The following is a 22052-nucleotide window of genomic DNA, read 5'->3' as shown; positions in this document are numbered from 1 at the left end:
ATGCAGGTAATTGTTCAGTTGTTTTTTCTCTCAGTTTCTTTATCCATCACAGTTTATTCTATATGCCAGGAGAGAAATTACTCTTTTGTACCATCACTACTTGACAGAGAAGTCTTTAAGAAGTAACTGATAAGGGGGTAAAAAATTATTTTATAGAACGACTTGCAACTCAGAGCAGCTAACTCCAAGAATGACTTCATCAAAGCTGACTTTTGGCAAGTGACATACTGAAAAAGCACACCCTTTATCAGTGCTTCTCTGAGTGGACTAATACAGTGTCTTTCTACAAACTTCAGATTAAATCTGCAATAAACTCCATTATTTCCACAGAAATAACAACCCAACAACCTACACTAGTGTTCAAAAAAAAAAAAATCAAGTTATTTTATTCTTTGATCTAGAGGGAAAGTTATGACTGTATTGGAAACACAGAAAAACTGCCAAAAACCGTAAATGAAAAAATTATAAACCATACGTCCACTGTTTCTATTCTACGTGACTCTCCCTAAGCATCTCTCATTCAGACCAGTTAACACTGAATGGCAGTGAAGTACCTCAGGCCAGAAAACATTCCTCCTCCTACTTAACTAACTCTATATCACAACGCAAAGTATTTTGTTGCAAAATTCTGTATATTTTTTAACTTTCAAGACAAAGGAACAGTTCAATGCTACTTTAATATGAATGAAGTTGACTCATATTCAAACAATACTCCAGCTATATCCTAATGAATTTGCAAAGTTTTTTTGTCTTGATGGTGTCAAAAATACCAAACCAATGCAGAAGGGAATGATTAAGTATTTTTACTAAGCACAGCATAGTTCAAATTGCCAAACAAAATGGTTAAAAGAGAGTTGTGAAGTTTGAGGACTGCATGCATAAAACCACATTTGGAAAACACAGAAGAAAAAGCAGCAGCAAAAAAAGCACCAGCCAGAAGAAAGATAGACACATAGAAAACATGCAACATTACTTGGTAAAAATCTGAATGTTCATAGGCTCATAGGATTCAATTTTTGGTCTGGACTTCAGAAAGTCATCTTGTCCAACCTCCTGCTCAAAGGAGAGCCAACTACGAGGTTAGACCATTCTTTCATATTCTTTTTTCTCTCCAGTGAAATGTTTATGTACATGCAGTATAATTTCATTTGCTTTTGATATGTCTGAAGATAACTAAAATTTAGAATATCTGCTTTTATTTCATTGCAGCTACAACAGCTGATCACAGTTCTCACTTGGAAAGCACTGCTAGTTTTAAGCCTGGCCTTCCAGACACTGACTTAGAAGATGGACTTAAAGGAAGGACCCAACTCACATGAAGAAAACTGTCCTATTTGACTGTCACTTCATACACAATTAATCTGACATACTCTACCAGTATTAAACTATCAGTTAGGAAAAATGAATATCACTTGTTATTATTAAATTTGACACCTACTTACTTCATTTTAAGCAGGCAGGAAGCACTTACGAGGAATGTGGGGCACACACTCCACAAAGTGAGAAGTAGTACAGAGTAAAGAAACCCAGGTTCCACAGGCATGTAATTGCAGTGACTGAGTAGACTTCAGACTTTTGCTTCGCTGCACTAGCAGATATTTTCAAAGGCCTTTTTTGAAACTATGCTAGGTAACTTAAACATGAAAAATGCCTCATTTGGACTGTGCCACTATTTCCCAAATCACATAGTCACAGGCTTTCGTGAGCGGACAAGACACAGGGGATTTACAAATCTGCATCAAATCCATAACATAGCATACGACCAACTGAGTCAAAGAGATTCAGAGACTAATCAGGGATCAAATACGCAACTAGCACTTATAAGTTGTTATCACTGTTACCTTACAGTAATTTGGCAACATTGTACACAGCCTACAGAAACTCCTTGACTTTTGGATAAAGCATAAGAGACTTCAATTATGATAATAACAGAACATTCCACACTTCTGTTAAAGTTGGACTGAATCTATAATTTTTATTGAAAATAGCATTCCAGTTAACAGTTCAGAAGGCCCTAAACTTGCCTTTCATTCAACATTATTTTAATATAAACCTGCAGACAATTGTGTATCTTACAGAGCCAGTATATGGCATCATCCAATAAATTCCTGACACAACAGTTATATAAAGCAGACTTGCAAAAAGAAAAGCAAGTCTAATCCTAATTTTTAAACCTCCCTGTGTGTATGCAAACAACAACAACAACAAAAAAAAAAGCAGAAAGGTATATAATCTTCCATCAAACTTATGTAACTATTTCTCCTTAATGTGAGGCATTCTTTATATATTCACTAGTAAGCATAGTAAGCAGCAACCAAGGAAACCTATCGGCACCAAATCCTGTGTTGTAACTTAGAATCTGGTATATTCTACACATTATTTCCATCCACAATTATGGTGCCCTGAATTATACCTGATTTATTTAAAATCAAGCATTTGAACGTTCATCTTAGCCTCAAAAATCCCCAAATAACAAAACCCCCTGAAAATAATTGATAAAGCTCTGACTGCCTTTGGGGAAAAGAGCTTCTTATAAAAGAACCTATATAATCAGATTACTTCTCATAATACAGTATCAAAAAATACTTTCATATTAAGGTGAATTCAGTTTGTACTTGGTTCATGGACAAAGCATAATCTATATACTAGCCACTTGAAAGAATATTCATTGTTCAGGACCACTTAGGGCCACAATAGTTTTAAACATGAAAACAATTTCAAGTTAGAAATATTACTTTCCAATAAAGATAAGTCAGCAGAAATTTAATACAGAAATGGCAAACAGGAATGCCAAGCAAACCACACATTTGGTTTTAGTTAGGACTCATCTCTTCTTGTACTGCTACTGAAAAGCTCAGCTAAACTAGCTAATGCTATTTTAATACAATGGCAAAAAAGAAATACAAAACTATTGTAGAAGACAAACAGATTTTAGTTGGAGAACAACTTCAAACAGCACTTGGTAAGCCAGCTAAAAATAAATGCCTTCATACTACAAAACTTAAATCCAGAGATTAGTCAAGACAGGTCAGCTGAGAAAAGCGATGTGTCAATAATCTGCACTGAAATCAGTAGTCAAACTACTGAATTTGCAAGGATTATGCAAAAAAATCCCACATTTTATTCTTTTAGAAAGCAACCGGAGCATAAACATGTACTGAACTCAAAAAAGTAACATGAACGTAAAAAGAGTTTCAGCGATGTAGGGGAAATTTAAGAGACAGAAAAACTTCTTGTAAATCTGCTCTCAAAACACGAGACATAAGCAACACTCCACAACCCATATAAGCACTGAAGTCTATATAGCACCAAGAACCTTAGTCCCCTAAAATGAGGTTTCATTAATGGAACAGAATCATTAGTTGACTGCTGGCTTGCCCTTTTTCAGCCTTAAACTTCATATTTTTCATTTGGACCAGTGACGTTATTTTTGGACCAGGGATGTTATTTTATGGTTTAGCATATACTTAAGTTCCAGATTTATCTCAACAGATTCAAAGACTTAAGTGAAAAGGCCATTTACCAAAAGACCTATGAACCAGTCACAAAAAATGTTCTGTGATTAGAGAACATACTGCTGAATCACAAAATAAATTTCTGTGTGCTACCGGTAAGAAAAATGAACACCCCCCGCTCCTTTCACAGACAACATGAAGTGACCTGACAGCTAAGACAGGGAAGGATGTTTCTGTCAAACAGTTGTGAGATTAAATATAACATAACTAGCAATCTTTGGGTTAAAGTGTTTTCTCTATTCTGATGAGTGCGAACAGATTAGGCCAAGATATATCCAAACTTCTGAGATGCCAAGATGTATTAGTTCATAAACCAGGAACAGATGCAGATTTATCCAGTTAGGAACCCTGAATTTAGGTCCATCAACCAAAATGATGTGTCTGTTAAGAATTCAGAAAAAAAGAAAAGATCTGAAAAAACAGATCCCACTGCTGCTCCACAGTTATCTATGCATTTCCAGGATTTTTGCATGGTCTTAAAGATAGCCAAAGATAACAACTTCTACATCCCCAAAGTATTGTAAATCTAGACTTTATTACAGTTCAATCTTCTTAGTTAGGCAAGCAACTTTCTGATCACAAACAATCAAAAGAATCAAAGCTGGAGAGACTACAGATCCAGTGATGGAAGAATCCTAAACGGTCATGACAGTCTTGCAAGAAAAAGCAAGAAGGAGCTACCACTCCCACCAAAAAAACCCAAACACATACAAGTAGTCTAGGAAGGAATTGTTTAGTAATTCCCTCACAGATAATATTAGCCAGTTATATCTTACTCATTTCTCATAACGAAGCCAGAAACAATACTTGAAACAAACTTTCAATAAATGCTTGAAAAGCTTATCTTTCAAAAAGGAAAAAATCTTGCATTTCACTTGCACAGCGCAGCTGACTCAAAACATAAAAGCAGGCTCTTTTACCTTGGGAAATGGGTAAAATTCTTAGATTAAAGCTGATTATTAGTGTCATTCTAATTTTCAAAGTTATAAAATCTGATCTAGCAGTTAAAACCAGTAAACTCTCCTTACCTTAGGGATCCCAACTGATGTACAAGGAAGAAATGAATGCTCACACTGCTCAAGGTATTTTTCCGAGTTGCTTTTTCCAAATAAAAGAGTAACCACAAAACCCCTAAAATGGAAAAACAAAGACCAGCTAGAACAATCATCTCCCCCCCCCCCCCCCCCGCAAAATATTTCACAGCAAGTTATAAAATGACAATACATGACAATTCTGGTTACCCTCCTAGTACAGTGCGCTTTCACAGCGCAGCATGCCTCTCAAAATAACTGACACAATACTAAGTATGAAGTTTCCCAGCCTTGCATTAATCAGTCTTGATATATTCTTATCACATAGCAGATCTATATAGCACAGTCTATACTACACAGCCTGCTGCATGAGAAGAACCTGTGATGGCATGCTACCTGTGCTCACAAATATTAGTACACTGAAAGAGGGGTACATACATAAGCTGCTCTGGTTGTATTACACAAAGATTCTTTTATGTTTTCTTCATACTATGATTTCTTCAACACTATGAAGAAATAAACTCTTTAGAGATACCTTTAGGCCACTGCATTGTGGCATAAGCCACAATAATACAGACAAGGAAGAACCTATGTAGTAAGTGTAGTACGTAACTACTGATGATGTATGTTTAAACAAGAAGTATGAAAATTTTCAACTGGGAACTTATTTTAAGCTGCAAAGAAAAGAAAAAAAAAGCCAAACCAAAAAAAAAGAAACCAGTAGTCCTGCCAGGCTGCATAGGAACAAAGTCAAGGAAAAAGTCTAGAGGATAACTGGAGTTAAACACAAGGTGTTGGGGTTTTGGGGGGTTGTGAGTTTTTTTGGAGTGTTGGGGTTTTTTGGCTTTTGTTGTTATTTTTAATTAATTCAGCATATAAAATCTAAATAAATGCACTCCTGAACCATTTATTTTAAAAGAATGTTAGATCAGAAATTCCTTACCTTCATCCCTCACAATACTACAATGATATTGAAATTATGACTTATAGTTAAGCAGGACAGCAGTTAATTTTATTATTGTTTTCTTTATGATATAATGAAGGCATAAGGGAAAAAGCAACCTTACAAAAAGTTCAACCTTGCTACAACAGCAATAATTTATTTACAGCTTATGACACTAGAGCAGAAAACCACATTAACTTAAAGCTGATTTTACTGAGAGAGATGAAAACCTAAAGGCTGTACCAATTATAGCATAATCTGAGTATGTAGCCTTTGAAAAGTCAAGAATAAAAAAGAGAATATGAAGATACTGCTGCTTAGACTAGCCTTGGGATAGCTAAACATGCATAGCTTTTTACACAAATTTCAAAGCATTCAATTTAAAGGCCAGCTGACCCGTGTGACCACAGGAACTCACAAACTTATTTCAGGCTTGAAACGTGCTGAAATAATACATTCTTTTAATATAGATTGCTGTTGATATAAAAATAGTCATATGATTAGAAAAAAAATTCCTAACCAAGGTAAAATATGCCATTTGAAGGTTTTAATTTCTGAACTGGGAACCATTCCTTTTAAGTACTCCAGAGGTTCAGTAATTCAGAAGCAGGGAGGTGGTCTTTTATATACCTGAACAACTCCAGGGAGAAAAAAAAAAAAAAAACAACAAAACAAACAAACAAACAAAACCCAAAAACCACACAAATAAAAAGCTACACAAAATTATTACCGGTAACTTGATAATGCATAAGAAAATTTCACTTGATACTCTGATTCCCTTACAGCCACCTTTCATCTGCCAGCCACGTGTACTTTCTACATACACAGACAAAAAATAAAAGCAGGTCTGATTGCTCTTCTGCTCCAGATAGCTTTAAAATCATAACACCAATGGTGCTAGTAGCATCATAATTCAGTTCAATGACAAAAACTTGCTTAGGAAAATCTCAATATTAGTTTCACTATGCTATAAAGTTAACTCATGTTTTGGTTTGGGAGAGGGGGGTGTTTTGTTGGGTTTTTTTTAATTATTAAAGAGTTTGGGTTTTCTTTTTATTATCTACCACTTTTCTATTAGAAACCTCAATCTTCTTTTAAATAAAACAGTATACCCCAAATGCCTTTTTTTTCTTTTTTGGCATAAAGTCAGTTTTAACTTCAAACATATACTAGCAATTTAGCAGGGGGGTGGGGAGGCAAGGATGGCAAAGGTGCTTTTCTTCTATTCAAAAGGATTGAAGCCTTGCAAATAACTAACTATAGATTATACATCTGTTTTTTATCAAATGTTACGACACTTTTAAAGTTAATGACTCATTCAAAAACACTAACATGCTACCAAAATAGCTTAAATGCTCATCTTAGGTGCCTTTTAAGTATTTTCATTTTTAAGCTAGAAATGCTAGGAGCTTCTGCCTCTATAGCAGAAATCAATACACTTTATTCTCTAATTTAAAATCATGTGTGCATTAGAGAAGGATGCATAGCCTGACCATTCAGTGTATCTGTTAGCTAACCAGAAACTTCCAGTGCAAATGCTTATCTAATTCATCAAGAGGATATTCAGTACAGTAAATGAGAAATCATTTTATTCTTTTCTCTAAATGAATAGAGCAGAAAAAGGAAGAGATGGTATTTTACTTAAATTTTTGTTGTTAAGTTTTTCCAAAGATTATTGGAAGGCCAGCTTTTCACAGGGACAGATAAACAGCAGAACAAAGGTGAAAGATAGAAAAATGAAGACTACAGAGTTATCATTTTCCCCTCAAGTCTGAAAAGTAACAGCCCCAGCTGAATGCTTTGTGTAAGTCAAAAAGCAGCTTCAGAACTGCTCCCAATTTGGTCAGCAGTTAGAATCGTCAATGTGGGCAGCCAGTCACATATATATGGATGTGATTAAGTATCAATAATTATGTTTGACGACAGAGCAAATTCCTTTAAAGCAACTGATGGTCCAAGAAATTTCAATTCTCCCAACATCAGAAGCCTAACGCTGTTGGCAGACCCGCAATTCACATAATTTTTATTTTACTTCCTTAGGATTGAAAGAGGGAAGGAGAGAGAATAAGGTAAGAAACAATCATAGTACAAAGAAAAGGCATATGGTAAAAGACAGGCCCAGCACTCAGGTTAAGGGGTTTGCACCAATACTTGAAGTAGAGGCAAAAAAAACATTTCATGAAGATTAACACCTTGTAACAGTCTTGGCTACACAGGTTAAAGAAACGATACCTATCTTTTGCCTCCTGCTTTTGGTGGAAAGAGCTCAGTTCCCTAAGTGATGAGTTACCAGATCCTGAATTGAAGAGGGATGTACTAAAAACCAAAAAAGCTAACATTTTATAAAACAGTCTTAAAACAAAACAAAATGAAACAAGGAGAACTTTTGATTTAGAGCTTTTATTCATATACACAAATAATTTCAGTATACTTCCATGCACATAAACAACAATAGTACGCTTACTACAAGCTATCTGTGCAAACACACAGTTAAGAGTAAATAGAAAAGAAATAATTAGATAGCACATGACAGAAGTGAAACAATATAAACAGATTAATTTTGTTGATACCGCTATGGCATCACCATTGTTTTCCTTCACAACTCACTGGCACATAATTTAAATGCTTAGGTTAATACTAAGAATGCAACCAGCTATGATTCAACATTTTCTTTTGTTTGAACTGCAAAATGGGACAGAAGTGGACTCCCAGCTAGTGCAAGTCAGAAACCTTTGATACAGGCCACTGGTTTTGAGCACGTATAAAAAGTTAGAAAACTGCATGACAAATTGGATAAGAACTCCAAGTTTCAACATAAAATTCTACCATTAAAATCCATGTCCAAAATTATTTTTCTTCAGATATGGGTACGGTAAGTATTAAGGACAATACTACAATCATGAACCAAAATTAGATTTTTATTTTCTAAATTTATATAAATTATGTTACGATATACAATTGCCATTCATAAGTGAAAAGGTTACTTCACAACATTAATTTCCGTTTGTTTCTAAGAGAAACATGAGTAAGTATTTTGTGTAACTTCATGGGAATTAATTCAAAAAGAAAAAGCAGGCAAGAATAATTTAGCTATAAACCTACTTGACCTAGTTAGGACTCATGGTTCTGTATGCTGAATGTTAAACTTAAAGTAGGTGTGTTGCTCTGAAAAAGATTAACAGTGTAAAACAGGGCCAGATCACAGCCTTAGCCAAGAAGACGTGTATGTTAAAGTAATGAAGTAATGACATTCTGCTGGAAAGGCTGCAACTTCGTATTCTATCTACATAAGTAAACACATAATAGGGAGATGGATACAAATTCTGCTTTAACAGATACACACAAGATGAACTTATCCTTAAGATCAATGTTCACTAACTACCTACAAAAAAGAACCAAAGCAGGAAAAGAATCACAGCAAAGAGATATCAGAGCTGACTTGAGAATGAGTGAGCTCAGGCACTAGAGGCAGTCTCACAGTGGCAAACTGTAGCTGACTTCAGACATACTCCATGAGAGACTGCTTTGACTGTTAGCTTTGAAAAGCCAAGCAACTGAAATTGAGCAAGAAGGAAGGATATGCTTTTAAGAAATTATTATATCCTACATTATTCATACTGCAAATACTAAGGAAGTGGTAGTACAAAACAGTAAATGGACAAACTCTTGCCCTTTGGACAAACTCTTTGCCTTTTGCCCTGAACAAATGGCCAGCAAAATATGCCAATCATACATATATCAAGACTTAACAAGACAAAAGCATTTACATAAAAGGTAGTTTTACTTTAACTAAATCCTCGCTCTGGTAGACTGACTATTCTGATTTCTCAAAGATGGAATTCCAAGTTTAATACAGTTGAAACCCAAGTGTAGCAGCTCTAATTTTAGCCACTAAACTCTATTACATGTTTTGATGAGACATACAGGAATATACATACATTCTGTACTATATCCAATAAGAAGGCTAAAAGAGTGTTCCAAAGGAAGGAATTAAAAATATTAAAGATAGACCAAACACCCCAGTAGAAGCCAAGCAGGTCTTGGAGAGCCTAGAAATGTCACTGTCCTGCAGATTGTTCTTGTAAGTGAGAGGAAGGAGGAATATCCCACTAATACATTTAGACTTGGCATCAAAAACAAAAGTTTTAATGGTTACAAGGCAGATACTATAATATACAATGTAATAATGGTGCTAAAGTCTATAAAAACATCACCTGTTTGCTCCCTTCCTGCCTATATAGATAAAGTATGAAATGTCTACAGCTGCTGAACTGATCTACTTGTTCAAGATAAGCATACTTTCCACACACCAAGGAAAACATCAACTCACTTTCCTCATGAATGAAGTATCTCGGGTAGGAAAATGAGATTGTGATAAGGAAAGGGGACATAATTACTTAGTAAGTACCTGGGAAAATAACCAACACAGTAATAGAAAGTATGAACTGACATGAACATTGGTTTTATGTGAGTACTTTTCCTCTAACAACCAGTATAAATAGCTACTTTTCTTTTTCTTTTTTTTTTTTTTTTAAATCGGAAATCTTTTTTTTTGCCTGGGCAAAGGTAGTATAAGCGCTATTCAACAGCAAAGGGAAAAAAAAAACTTTTGATAAAATTGAGATTTCAAGAAAAAAATTTTGCTCATAAAGAGCTGCTCAAATATGGAAACATTAATTACATAGAAGTCACTTCAGATTTTCAGAGCAAACTATTTGCTAATATACACATTAAAATTTTACTTTCATAGTAAATTATACAATACACTAAGTAGTATACTTACCCACCCACAAAGCAGAGGATATAAAATGCAAAGTAAAATATAGCGAAAGGTCCAAAAGTTACTAGAAAAAGCACAAGGCCAAGACTTCCCCATCCCCATATGGAAAGACTGGTCTGTAAACAAGAACACATGGAAAAGGAATAATTAATATGATATTCATACAACTTTACATCTCCAAAGCAATATCTGTAGTTTCTACAAAGCTTGATACATTTTACCTAGATATGAAATCAGTTTTGCTTGATGAAATAAAAATTATCTTTATTTTTTTAAAAGCACATTGCTATCAAGTTATATTGTGGGCTAGTAGTCCAGTTCAGCCAACATTAGAGCATTTTTCTTTCAAATATTGTTACTCACCTCTCACTTCAGATGCAACTATCACCCTTTAAAGCATAATTTCTTTTTCTTCTCTATTCTCATTTTATGCGCTTTTGTTTCTTGAGATCCCTTCCCCCCCGCCCCATGAAATTCTGCACCACTTCCAAGAAAAACGCAGGCTTTGTAACAGAACAGGAAGAAACAAATGCAACCTTGTTTTACACAACTAAACACGTCATTTTCCACAACCAAGCAATGCTATTTCTTCCCTAGATCAAAGCAGCTGCAAGACCAAAAATGCGTCCCTTTCTCCAGTCAAGTCACAAATGGGTCAACAGGTGCACCAAATATTTGGTGCAAGTTTACTTTTACTCCTCCCTTTAAATAAAAGGAAGGGAACCTTAAGAAACTTATTACTACCTCTAACAATTTTTACCACAGAAATCAAAAGCCTTCAAACAATTTTCTGAAATATCTAAATGCAATTCTGTTTTAAAATCAGGAAATTTAATATATATTAAAAAAAAAAAAAGAGATTCCAGATTAACATTTTTCTCCACGCAGGCATTACCACGTTCCTAGAAGCGATCTGGCTTAGCAGGTAGAACTGATACTTTTGCAATGGGGAGGAGATGGGTTGTTTGGAAAGCCCATGGTGCAGCTAAAGTCAGCTGCAAGAGCATCTGTGGGGCTGGTGGGATTTTGGGGCTGCTGTCTTGCATAATGCAGCAGGCAAAACTTCACCTGTGCTGGCGGATTCACCAGGAGTATGAAAAAAGCAGTAAGATTCAGATTATTGTGCCAATATAGGTTACAGCATAAGTGCATTCATATACACACATATATACATATACACTTGATCTATCTATATAAATTATAGATGCGCATATGTACGTATATATACATATATGCAGGGTAATCTAAAAAGCAAGGTAGTGAAAACCTGACTGAGCAGAGCTACAATAGTTCTGGACCTTCACAATACCGCAATGCAGTTGACAAAGATTACATAAATTTAATTCAATCTAGTCTCTAGTTCGATATGGAAAGCATGTTTCAGCCAAGTCCCAAGAGTGTGAAACCAATGATAAGTATTTATAGGCCACCAAAACTGTTCCAGCTCCAAGGCCCTCAATTTTTCTTTTTTTGTTGTCTAATTTACACCTTTCCTACCAGTGATCAAATGACACCCTGATGGGAACTCAGACAACTGCTATGTCAACAAGTAACACTAAGAAAGTATTTAAATAAACTCGTCTTGCAGTTTGACATTTAGAAAACAAGCAGAGATTGAACACCATATTTGCAGAGCCCTTTTTTAGCTTTTAATATGGAGGACAGGGGAAGCTTGCCTACAGCTCTCATTTCTCTAAAGGGACTATTTAGATTTCATCTGTCCATCTTGGGCATGGGATTCAGAAAAATCAACTTCCTCACAAAAATAGTTTTAAAAATCCTATAAACAATGAAAAATAATATAAAATAAGGCTCTTACATAAAGCAGCTTCGGTTCCTTTCTGAAAGCAAGACATCAGACTGCCCAAAAGCAAAATCATAGCTCTAAGGAGAGACTGTTTCATAGATATAAATTGTAATCATCAGAATAATTTAATTCTTTCCAGTTTATTTTAAGTTTAATGGAACATTGAGATGAAATTCTATTTTCTTCCTAGTTCCAAGTTTCTTAGCAAGAGATGGAGAAGCTATACTGGCTTTTTTCTTGGTGTTTGAGGCTGGAAAAAATTTACACTCGTCTACATACTTACGTGTTTAAATTAAAGTGTTGCAATTAAAAAACTGGATTACAAGTTATTCAGTTCTCTTTAAGCTGAAAAAGAGCTTTATTCTATGATACTAACCATACAATCCACACAGCTAAAATGCTGAAGATCAGTGCTACAATAAATAAAAACAAAAACCTGGCCACAGCTGAGTAGAAGATTTTGTTGACTCACAGTAAGTAAATGCAGTAGAAAAATTGCTTGGATGGTGGGGAGGAGAGATATAAGAAGAGGGACATCAAGCTAAAAAATGTGGCAAATAAAACAATTAACTAAAAAAAAAGACATGAGCTTTCATGATCTATCTACATTTCAATACACAAAGAAGATTCCTCATGTTCATGCCCTCAGAAATACATTTTAAAACTTCTGCACAGCACTACAAGCAACAGGAAGATACACACAGAAAACAACATTTAATCATGGTCTTTTTTTGTCAAAAAATCAGCATGCTTAATGGCATTTTTCAAAAAAGTTTAAATTCTAAATATGGCATAAGCACTCTAAATGACTTAACAAAACTTAATTAAACTAGATAGCAGGATGTATATTCAGAGTTGGATGAATGGATAATTAACAAAAAAAGTTCTATAACTCAAATAAAACAGTGACCTTTTGTCCTATGCTCTAGTTTTGCAATTTAGCATACGGCTACAGAGATTCAAATCTCATTTGGTATTTTAATAGGATTTCTTAAAACTCACACAACTTGGTACACTGCAGTAAGTACAACAGATACTGGCCCAATTCTTGTATACTTTAGATGAGTGGTTTATAGTTTTACGGATTTTGAGACATTCAAAGGGATCTAATCATCAGCATGGTTCCCTTTAGGCTGACTGTAAATAAAACTTGCCCTAACTTCACACTTCTTAAAGGGACTTCAGCAGTACAACTCCCAAACAAAAATGAAAACTTTGTTCGAAGTTCATTTAACACATCACAATCAACTATTAAAAGAAAAGAAAGTCCAAACATTACACAAATATGACTAATACAGCTGGTCAGTATGGAACTAGCTCAATTCAAACCAATTCAAACCCCGCTACTTACAACTTATTTCCAAATAAGTTTTATTTATAATGTCAATTTTTTATAAGATTCACAGATCTACTGAAGCTCTGCCTAACCTTACTGAAGTTAACTGCAGGGTGAATGCTTGTCACTCTTGACAGAATGAACAAGCCAGTCTTCTGAAGAGATGGTATAAAAACAGTGTTCAAGTCACAGCTCTTCAGACCCTTTAAAAGAAGCTGACATGCCCTATGCTGGGAGGGCAAACTTCCAAGCTGAACTGTCATAGTACTATTTACTGAATTTCAGTCAACTAGGGACAGTTACCTAAACACTAAGGAAGAATATAGGCCTTAATCTTGTGGTAAGCATGTATGGGTAGATACTGTATGCATACACACATGTGCACATGGATAAAGGATCTTTATTCCAGATCAACAACCGTTCCACGTCATCAGTTTTAGCCACTTCAGCTTACCACCACCACAGATGCTGTATGTTAGCCCCACCATCACCACTTATCTTTCATGACTAAGATCTTACAAAGAAAAACTTCTGCACCATACTAGTAAGGTCATATACGCAAAGGGCTAATGTAGCATCATAGTCACACACAGCAATTTTCTTCCCACAGTAAGGAATTGCTTTAGCAAAATAAATTGCAATTGAAATAAAGGGCTGCCTGTAAGTCCAAACAGCACACTGAAGAGCCTTATCAGGTGAGAGGAGACACACACTAATGCAAATATTCACATGAGCTTGATTCAGCTGTTACAGATAACAAGACTATCACCTCTCAACACCACCTGCTTAACTTTTTTTTTTTTTTGACTAGGCTTTGTCCATTTTTCCCACTCAATGTTTTTTCCACAGTATACAGCCAGCTACTAAGAGTAGTACATAAAGAACTTGCTTTCTTATACACATCTGCTTTTCCCTTCTTTGGCTTCTGCTTCCTAATTAATGCAGCATTTTGATGGTCCCAGTTGCATACTGTTATGGCTAGCAGTGCTGAGCAAAGACTGACTACACGACTTAACATCACCATTCACACAGGAGCTTATGTAAATCCACAGGATTCACTTTCTAGAAACTGTGTACTAAGGCCACACAGACAGTCTTAAATCAACAGTTTAAGAGAAGAAAAATCCCACTGTAATTTAGTATGCATGCAGTTATGCATAATATAATTTACTAGTTATGAATTAGCTAAAGTATTTTGCAGACAAATCAATGGTAGCATGGCAAGGATTTAATGTACCAGCCACAACAGCAATGATTTACTCCAGTAACAAACACAACTATGTCTTACTATACTTTAAAGCAGCTTCAATAGATTTCTTGCTTGCTTAATCGAGCTGACAAGCTTTCAGAGCTTTGCTTCTGTCCCATCTTTAAGCAAAATCCTCAGCCTTGATACACATTTCACTAAAATAATTCACAAAGTGACTATAGGTTTGTTCTTGGATTTAAACTGGCACTGTCAATTTTAGCTTGCAACTGGCAATAAGATACATAAGTGTTTCTAGTTTAGTGCAAAACCAGTGCTACTCCAGAACTCCAGCCGACAGGTAGTCCTTTTCTTCCTATCTTCCCCTTTGCCACCAAACAGCAGAGGTGTTTCCTCTCATGAGGCTCTGTGTGCCACCGTCCTCCCACTCCAGCCAGGAGCTCCTGCTCCAGGCATACTCAGCTCTCTTCACAATTCCCCCACACACTCAGAGTAATTGTGGTTTCAAATTTGGAGACAGGGCAGGATGGGAAGCAAAGAACATCCACACAGGAAGGCTGGGCTCTGGAATCATCCACTTGTCAATCCTAAAGCTTCAGCAGAATACTATTTAGGTCTTACAGCTGTAGTATCCAACAGGCCAATACCACTTCTGAACACTGCCATTTGTGATTGTTTTCAGATTTAATGGTTGCAACAGAATAATCTGAACATTGAAAGAACAGTGCCATTTAAAAACAAAAACATGCTGCTTTGCTGACAATTCTTTTACTGTGTATATCCAATTACATTTGTCCATTAATATTTTAAAAATGACAGTTGCCGACCTGTCCCTAACTAGACATTGATAAGCAAACTATTCTTTGCCATTTGGTAGTTTAAGCTTTTTTTTGTTTGTTGGTTTTTTTTTTTTTTAATATGTTTTGCCAAATGTATTTAATGCCACCTCTGGGCTCACATTAAAAAAAAAAAAAAGACAAGGATTGCATATACAGTAGACGTCAAGTTTAATTTTGTTAATTCTACACATCTGCCTTTTAATTTTACTTCCATTTTGAGTGTAAATGGAATGCGTTCACGTATAAACCTTTCTATAATTAAGGTGAGTGTCATTTTTGTCAAGTGATTAAAAACATTATTTTAGGATTCAAATTACTGTCTCTTCACTAGCATGACAAGTAAAATTGGAAAACTGGAGTGCCAGTTTCATCTGTGATGAAATTGTTGTGTTACACTACTAGGAGAAATATTTAATGATTGTGAAGTAAGCCATTAACATCTTTGTAGTTACATTCTCCTATCTGCCAAAGTTCGAGCAATCAAATGAAATACATGTCAAGCAAGGTTTTGAAGAGAGTTCTGCATATCCTCATTTCCTAACATCACTAGAGGTCTCTTTTTATCTTATCCTCCTTATCCTTTTGCCCTTTTCCTTCCTTAGCCCAAAAAGGCAAGGCAAAACTCCATTTCTACTTCAGACTATGTAAAAATAATTGTAGTGAATTTATACAATTTACTGCAGAACTCACAAGAAAACTCTTAGGATTTTTTTTTTTTTAAAAAGGAATTTTATATAGTCTATTTTTCTTTTATTGTTCTAAGTATTTTTTCCCAAAGCAAGCTTAAAACACTGAAGTATATAAATATATACTAATCGTCTTTTAAATAAAAAAATAAATTACACAATTAATGTTAAGAGTTAAGAAGTTAGGCCAATGAAGTTTCTTCTGGATAAGTGCAGTATTCCTGCTGATCCCTCCCAGTTACAGAGGCTGGAAGCTCTCCCCTCCTCTGCTAAGCAAGAGTCCATCTGTCCTCTCCCTACCTCACCTTCTCCTCCTCTTCTGCTCAATGCACACTATGTACGTCAAATGGCTTAATTGGTTAAGTTGGATTAATTCAAGTGCAATCATGTGTAACTGTATTTAGTTTGGATTTTCCTGCTGCTCCTCACACTGCATGAGACAGAAAAGCTTTTGGGATCATTTTCCCCTACCCCCCCCCACAGTTATACAAGATGGTGTAGCAAAGCTCTTATGGACAGTCAATAATTTTTCATCCACATTCTAAAACCACAATTACTGCACTGTTTCGAGTATTCATGATGTTCATTTTTATAAGTGCAAACCTTTGAATGAAAATATACACTAACATTTTCTTGAAGTACAGTATGTAAAAAAATTTAAAAGTTAAAAAGTTTAAAAGCTATTGTGCACGTTACTTCAATTTCAGTATTTATCCAGAGAGGAACAAATTCCATTACTAAAATAAAACCTGCCTGTTTGCTATAGTCAGTATATTACTATTAAAATAAAAATAGAAAAATTATGTTCCATATTTTGATACAATTGGTTTGTGTAATGAAGCTGATGAAGAAAAAGAACAGTATTCTGATTAACACTGATAATTGTTCTACAAGAAATGGTAAATATTTTCAACACCAAACTTTCTTTTCAAATGAAAAAACAGAGTAAAATTCAGCCCAGATTCCAGAGTCAAGATTTCCACACACGCACACACCTGCTCTGCCAGCATTGCTGATCACAACATGAAATTAGGAAGTGGATTTTTTAATTTTAAACCAACCTTCATTTTACTAACCTTCATTTTCAGCACTAACAGCTATTTTATTATACAGCAGAATTATCAGCAAGGGACAGAAAGCCTCATTTCACGTAACCTTATTTTGAAAGTGGAATAAGTATTTATCCTACTATGAAAAACAAGAGGCCACCTTCAGAGACACACACACACATACTCTTTCTGGTAACATGCTTGCATTAAAACCCACTCTGAATTGTATTCTAGTTTAAAAGGATATGGAGTTTTGGTCAAGTTTAAAAGAAGCACTTGAACATCTTGGATAACGATGGATGGGAGATGCAAGCCCACTTTCAGCTACTTTCTTAAATAAAGAAGTGACATACTCAAACTCATTTTTAATATAATTTCAAAGTGATCCTTTTCCTTCGTAATAATTCATACTGACTTGTATCTAAGCTAGTTTAGACATGTGAACAGAAGACAGACAAAAAGGATCAAAGCATTTTGGATCACCTTAGGGTGATCGAAACAGGGCCAGGCTTATTGCTTGACAGGATCACCTAAGGTGATCTACAGTGAGAAAATGAAGTAATCTCTTCAACTCTAGCTTGAATTCAAGCCAATGAGATAATCTAGACTGTTCTATGTTCAGCCTCTGGATAAACAGATTACATCTATTTCAAGTTTTGCTGGTGCAAAACACTGGCAAAGGAGAGAGAAGGGGAAGCCCCCAGAATCTTTATCAAGTAAAAAAAAGTCTGATCTCCTAAATGGCTGAAAAGAAGTCATATGTTCTTTAGTCAAGAAACTGTTATTGAATATTTCATTTGTGATTACTGCTCAAGCAGCATTCTGAACTTTTTACTTTCTTGCCTAAAACTGCAGCAAAGTTATTTAAAAGTTCCTTTCACCAATGTTTTCTTTCTTTCACTGCTAAAGAAACCTGATCCCACTAAACGAATTTAAAGAATCGTCAACTTTGCTTCTAGAACAATTTCTACCACTTAAGATTCCCAATATTTATCTTGACAGAAATACATTCAATCAGTCTCTCTCCATAAAAGAGTCAGATCTAGTAGGCCATCTCTTTATGTTCCATCTAATTAAAAACTTGCAGGCAGAGCTCAGGGCTACTGCAGAAACAGTTGCACAGGACATTTTTAAAAAGGTTTCTTCATACCATAACAGCTATGCTTTTTGAAGGTAGAAAAAAAAAAATGTCTTTAGTTTTAAGCTCATGTTCCATGGTAGTGGTAACTTCAACTGAGCATCCTTTCTGCCAAGCAATAAGCAGCTGCCTATTCCTTGAACTCAAATCTCCACCTTACTTCCCAATTTATGCCATTACCTATATCAGCTCATACTTACTAAGAAAATATATATATGAAGGTTATTTATACATAAATGGTTTGGAACACAGCCTTCTGTTCAAAGGCAAGCCATTCTTGTCCATGATCTTTAGAGGGAGGAGAAAGTAGAAAAAGATGGGTTATAAGAGGTCTGACAAACAATGATTACTTTCCTTAAAATATATCCATTATTTCTTCTGTGGAGATACCACACAATTTCACAGCAGCTGCTGTGTGCAAAATAGTTTGTACAATCTTAAATTGATAGAATTAGCTTAAAAAAAAAAAAAAAAGGAAAAAAGACACACAACAATACAGTATCTACTTTAGGAAATCTCAAACTTCAAATACTAACAGCCCCACAAAAATAGAAAGTGAAATGAAGTGAAAGTGCTTAGTTTTTACAAATACAAAACTGTCAAAGACATGAAGGTATAAAATAAGATAAATTCCATAATGTTATGCACACTTTGGAACTGCAGCAGTTGTTGTGCTTTTTTTTTTTTTGCTTTTTCCTAAACAACTCATCACATGTGAACAGAGCAGACGACCCCTTCAAATTTTACACTGAAAAAGAATAAAATTCTTGTTTCTACCACTTGATGACCTGCTTAAAAGCATCTAAAAGCAAATAATTTTTCTCAAACTCCTTAAAACCAGTAGTTTCTTCTAAAGAGTGATAAACCATACGTTTCAATGACATATCTGCAGGATGTGTGTGACTTTTTTTACTGAGAGTTAAACTTATTATGTGTTTAGATATATTTCACATATACATAAATATTATATATATATATATATATATACACACACACACAAAATCCAGTACTTTACTGTAGAAAGATTTAGTCATTAACTTCTGAATAATCTCTTAGTACCCTGGCTTCCTCAGGGTATAAAATCAGTCATCTGAGAGTTTTGTTTAATTCTTTAATCCACTGGTAATATTGTATCTGCTATTTGCTACTTGCAGCACAATTTTCAGAGTCCTCTGAACTACAACATTATCCCACCAACTTTAAGACGAAACTGCTTTGGATGCGGTATAATATTTTACTGTGGTTTTTTATTATTTTCAGAAGTACATACCATAAGCTAGAAGTTCCCAGATAAGCAATACTCCTCATCTAGATGAAAAAGTTACTTTAAAAAATATTAAGTTAGCAACATAGCTTCAGAATGTTTTTATCTGAGACTGGACTAAATATAAAGAGAGACTCTAACTGCCTTATTAGGTCAAGTTACAAATGTGAAAGAAGCTAATTCACATTATCTATCATAATTGCCAGGAGTCTTCCAATAACAGACATGCTCAACAAGACTAAAAATTAATTTCCACATTGTCCCTAGTGATCTAGGCTGTTGTCTCTAACTACAGTCAGTCATGTCACATGTCTTGTGACATTATTTTGGTAAATGAAATCATGTGGTTAGAAGATCCCCATCCCTCTCCACCCCTAAAAAAAGTCACTTTTTCTTTATTAACAAGGAGGAAAAAAGCTATAAACAGTAATGTAGGGCTCAGAAAGGAAAACCACATTGAGTTTCCCAGCTGTAATGTCAAATGGCACCTTCACTACAGGCAGTACTGCAACTGGTATTATGGAATCCAGACAGCCAAAGCTCAACAGAAAGCCAACGTAAATGATTTCTCAGATTATACTGGCAGCAGAAGAGGATCTGCAAGATGGAAGGTCCAGGCCAGGAAGGAAGGAAAATACACCCCAGTCAGCCTCACCTCAGTCCTTAAGAAGGTTGTGAGCAACCAAAATGAATTTACCAAGCGCAAATCATGTCTGACCAACCCAATCGCTTTCTATGATGAGGTGACTGATGCTGCGGACAAGCAGCGGGGCTTATGTTGTGCACCTTGCCCTTAGCAAGGCCTTTAATGCAATATCCCACAGCCTCCTTATCACAAAATTGGTGAGGTATGAGCTGGATAAGTGGTAAGGTAAATGAAAAATTGACTGGATTGCTGGATGCAGAGACACATAGAATCATAGAATCATTTCGGTTGGAAAAGACCTTCAAGATCATCAAGTCCAACCATTAACCATGCCCCCTAAACCACGCCCTGGAGTACCCTGTCCACTCGCTTTTTGAATACCTCCAGGGATGGTGAATCAACCACTTCCCTGGGCAGCCCATTCCAATGTTTGACAACCCTCTCAGTAAAAAAATTTTTCCTAATATCTAACCTAAATCTCCCTTGCCTCAACTTGAGACCATTTCCTCTTGTCCTATCTCCAGACACCTGACAGAAGAGACCAACACCCACCTCACTACAACCCCCTTTCAGGTAGTTGTAGAGAGCGATAAGGTCTCCCCTCAGCCTCCTCTTTTCTAGACTAAACAGCCCCAGATCCCTCAGCCGCTCCTCATAAGACTTGTGCTCAAGGCCCCTCACATGATCAGTGGTGCAAAGTTTGGTGGGCAGCCAGTAACTAGGTGGGAACCTTCAATGATCAGTATGGGGGACGGATACTGTTTAATGTCTTCATTAACAACCTGGGTGATGGGACACAGTGCACACCCAGTAAGTCTGCATAGAATACTGAACTGGGGTGAGCGCTCAATACGCTGGAAGGTAGAGCTACTGTTCAGAGGGATGTTGACAGGCTAGACAAATGGCTTGACAGTAATCTCATGAAGTTCAACAAAAACAAGTATGCATCTGCGGAATAACCCTGGCCACGATACAGTCTGGTGAGCCAGCTCTCTGGGAAACAGCTCTACAGAAAGGGACCCAGAGGTCCTGGTGGGCAGTAAGGTGAACACGAGTCAGCAGCATGCCCTTGTAGCAAAAGCAGCCAACAGCATTCTACCCAGCAAAAGTGTCACCAGCAAGTCCAGCAAACTGAACCTTCTCTCTTTGAAGATGTAAGACCACTCCTGGAGTCCTATGTCCAGTTTTGGTCATCCATTACAATACAAATCCATCTGGAAAAGAATGTACAATATCCAATTCCACCACAAGGGGTGTTGTGCCACAACAAAATACATCCATATACTGAAGCCACATACTGGCTACACTGGCCACCAAGGAAACAGTAGATTTAAAAAGTTTAGTGGTGCTCCCAGTTAATATTCTGACTCCCCCTTTATGTGACTGGGAAGTAACACAACTTTTAAAAGTACTAACCCCCTCAACCCCCAGTGCTCACCTTTGTCTTCAAAAATGAACAAGCAAGAGCAGTAGCCTCCTATACACCTACCACCAACATAATAACGGGCACCTACTGCCTAAACATTGGAATCTGAAGAAACAGCTACCAACATTATATTCACTGATTTTAATACTCGGGGGGTGGGGGGGTGTTCTTCTAATTCCAAGCCCTCAATCAGTGCCAGCACCATGAATCGAGCTTCAGTTTGGACTCCTGCTTGCAATGATCACCCCTTCACTGTATCTAATTTCTCTTCTCAAAAATTTGCTGGTAATTCCCCAACATTTTTTTAAAAGTATGTAGTGCTTTTAAACCAGCATCATAATTAACAAATTACAAAATGAAATGGATGTAAAAATAGAGGAACCTC

At 35.9% G+C, this 22052-nt stretch overlaps 1 protein-coding gene across 6 annotated transcripts in view; it reads right to left on the bottom strand.

Moving 5' to 3' along the window:
- The window catches only part of SNX13 (sorting nexin 13), a 77957-nt gene that overhangs the window by 45258 nt on the left and 10647 nt on the right, over nucleotides 1-22052 (bottom strand). For all 6 annotated transcript variants that reach the window (XM_052800733.1, XM_052800750.1, XM_052800759.1 and 3 more), the window contains exons 2-3: nucleotides 10273-10385; nucleotides 4544-4646 (exon numbers count right to left, since the gene is read on the bottom strand). In XM_052800733.1, coding sequence (XP_052656693.1) covers nucleotides 4544-4646; nucleotides 10273-10385 — 216 coding nt within the window. The remainder of the gene's footprint in view (nucleotides 1-4543; nucleotides 4647-10272; nucleotides 10386-22052) is intronic.

The sequence above is a fragment of the Harpia harpyja genome, chromosome 1 (genome assembly GCF_026419915.1).
Source record: "Harpia harpyja isolate bHarHar1 chromosome 1, bHarHar1 primary haplotype, whole genome shotgun sequence".
In the NCBI taxonomy this organism is placed as follows: domain Eukaryota; kingdom Metazoa; phylum Chordata; class Aves; order Accipitriformes; family Accipitridae; genus Harpia; species Harpia harpyja.
Note: the sequence above shows the minus strand (reverse complement) of the source record. Positions and strands in the feature narration are given on the sequence as shown.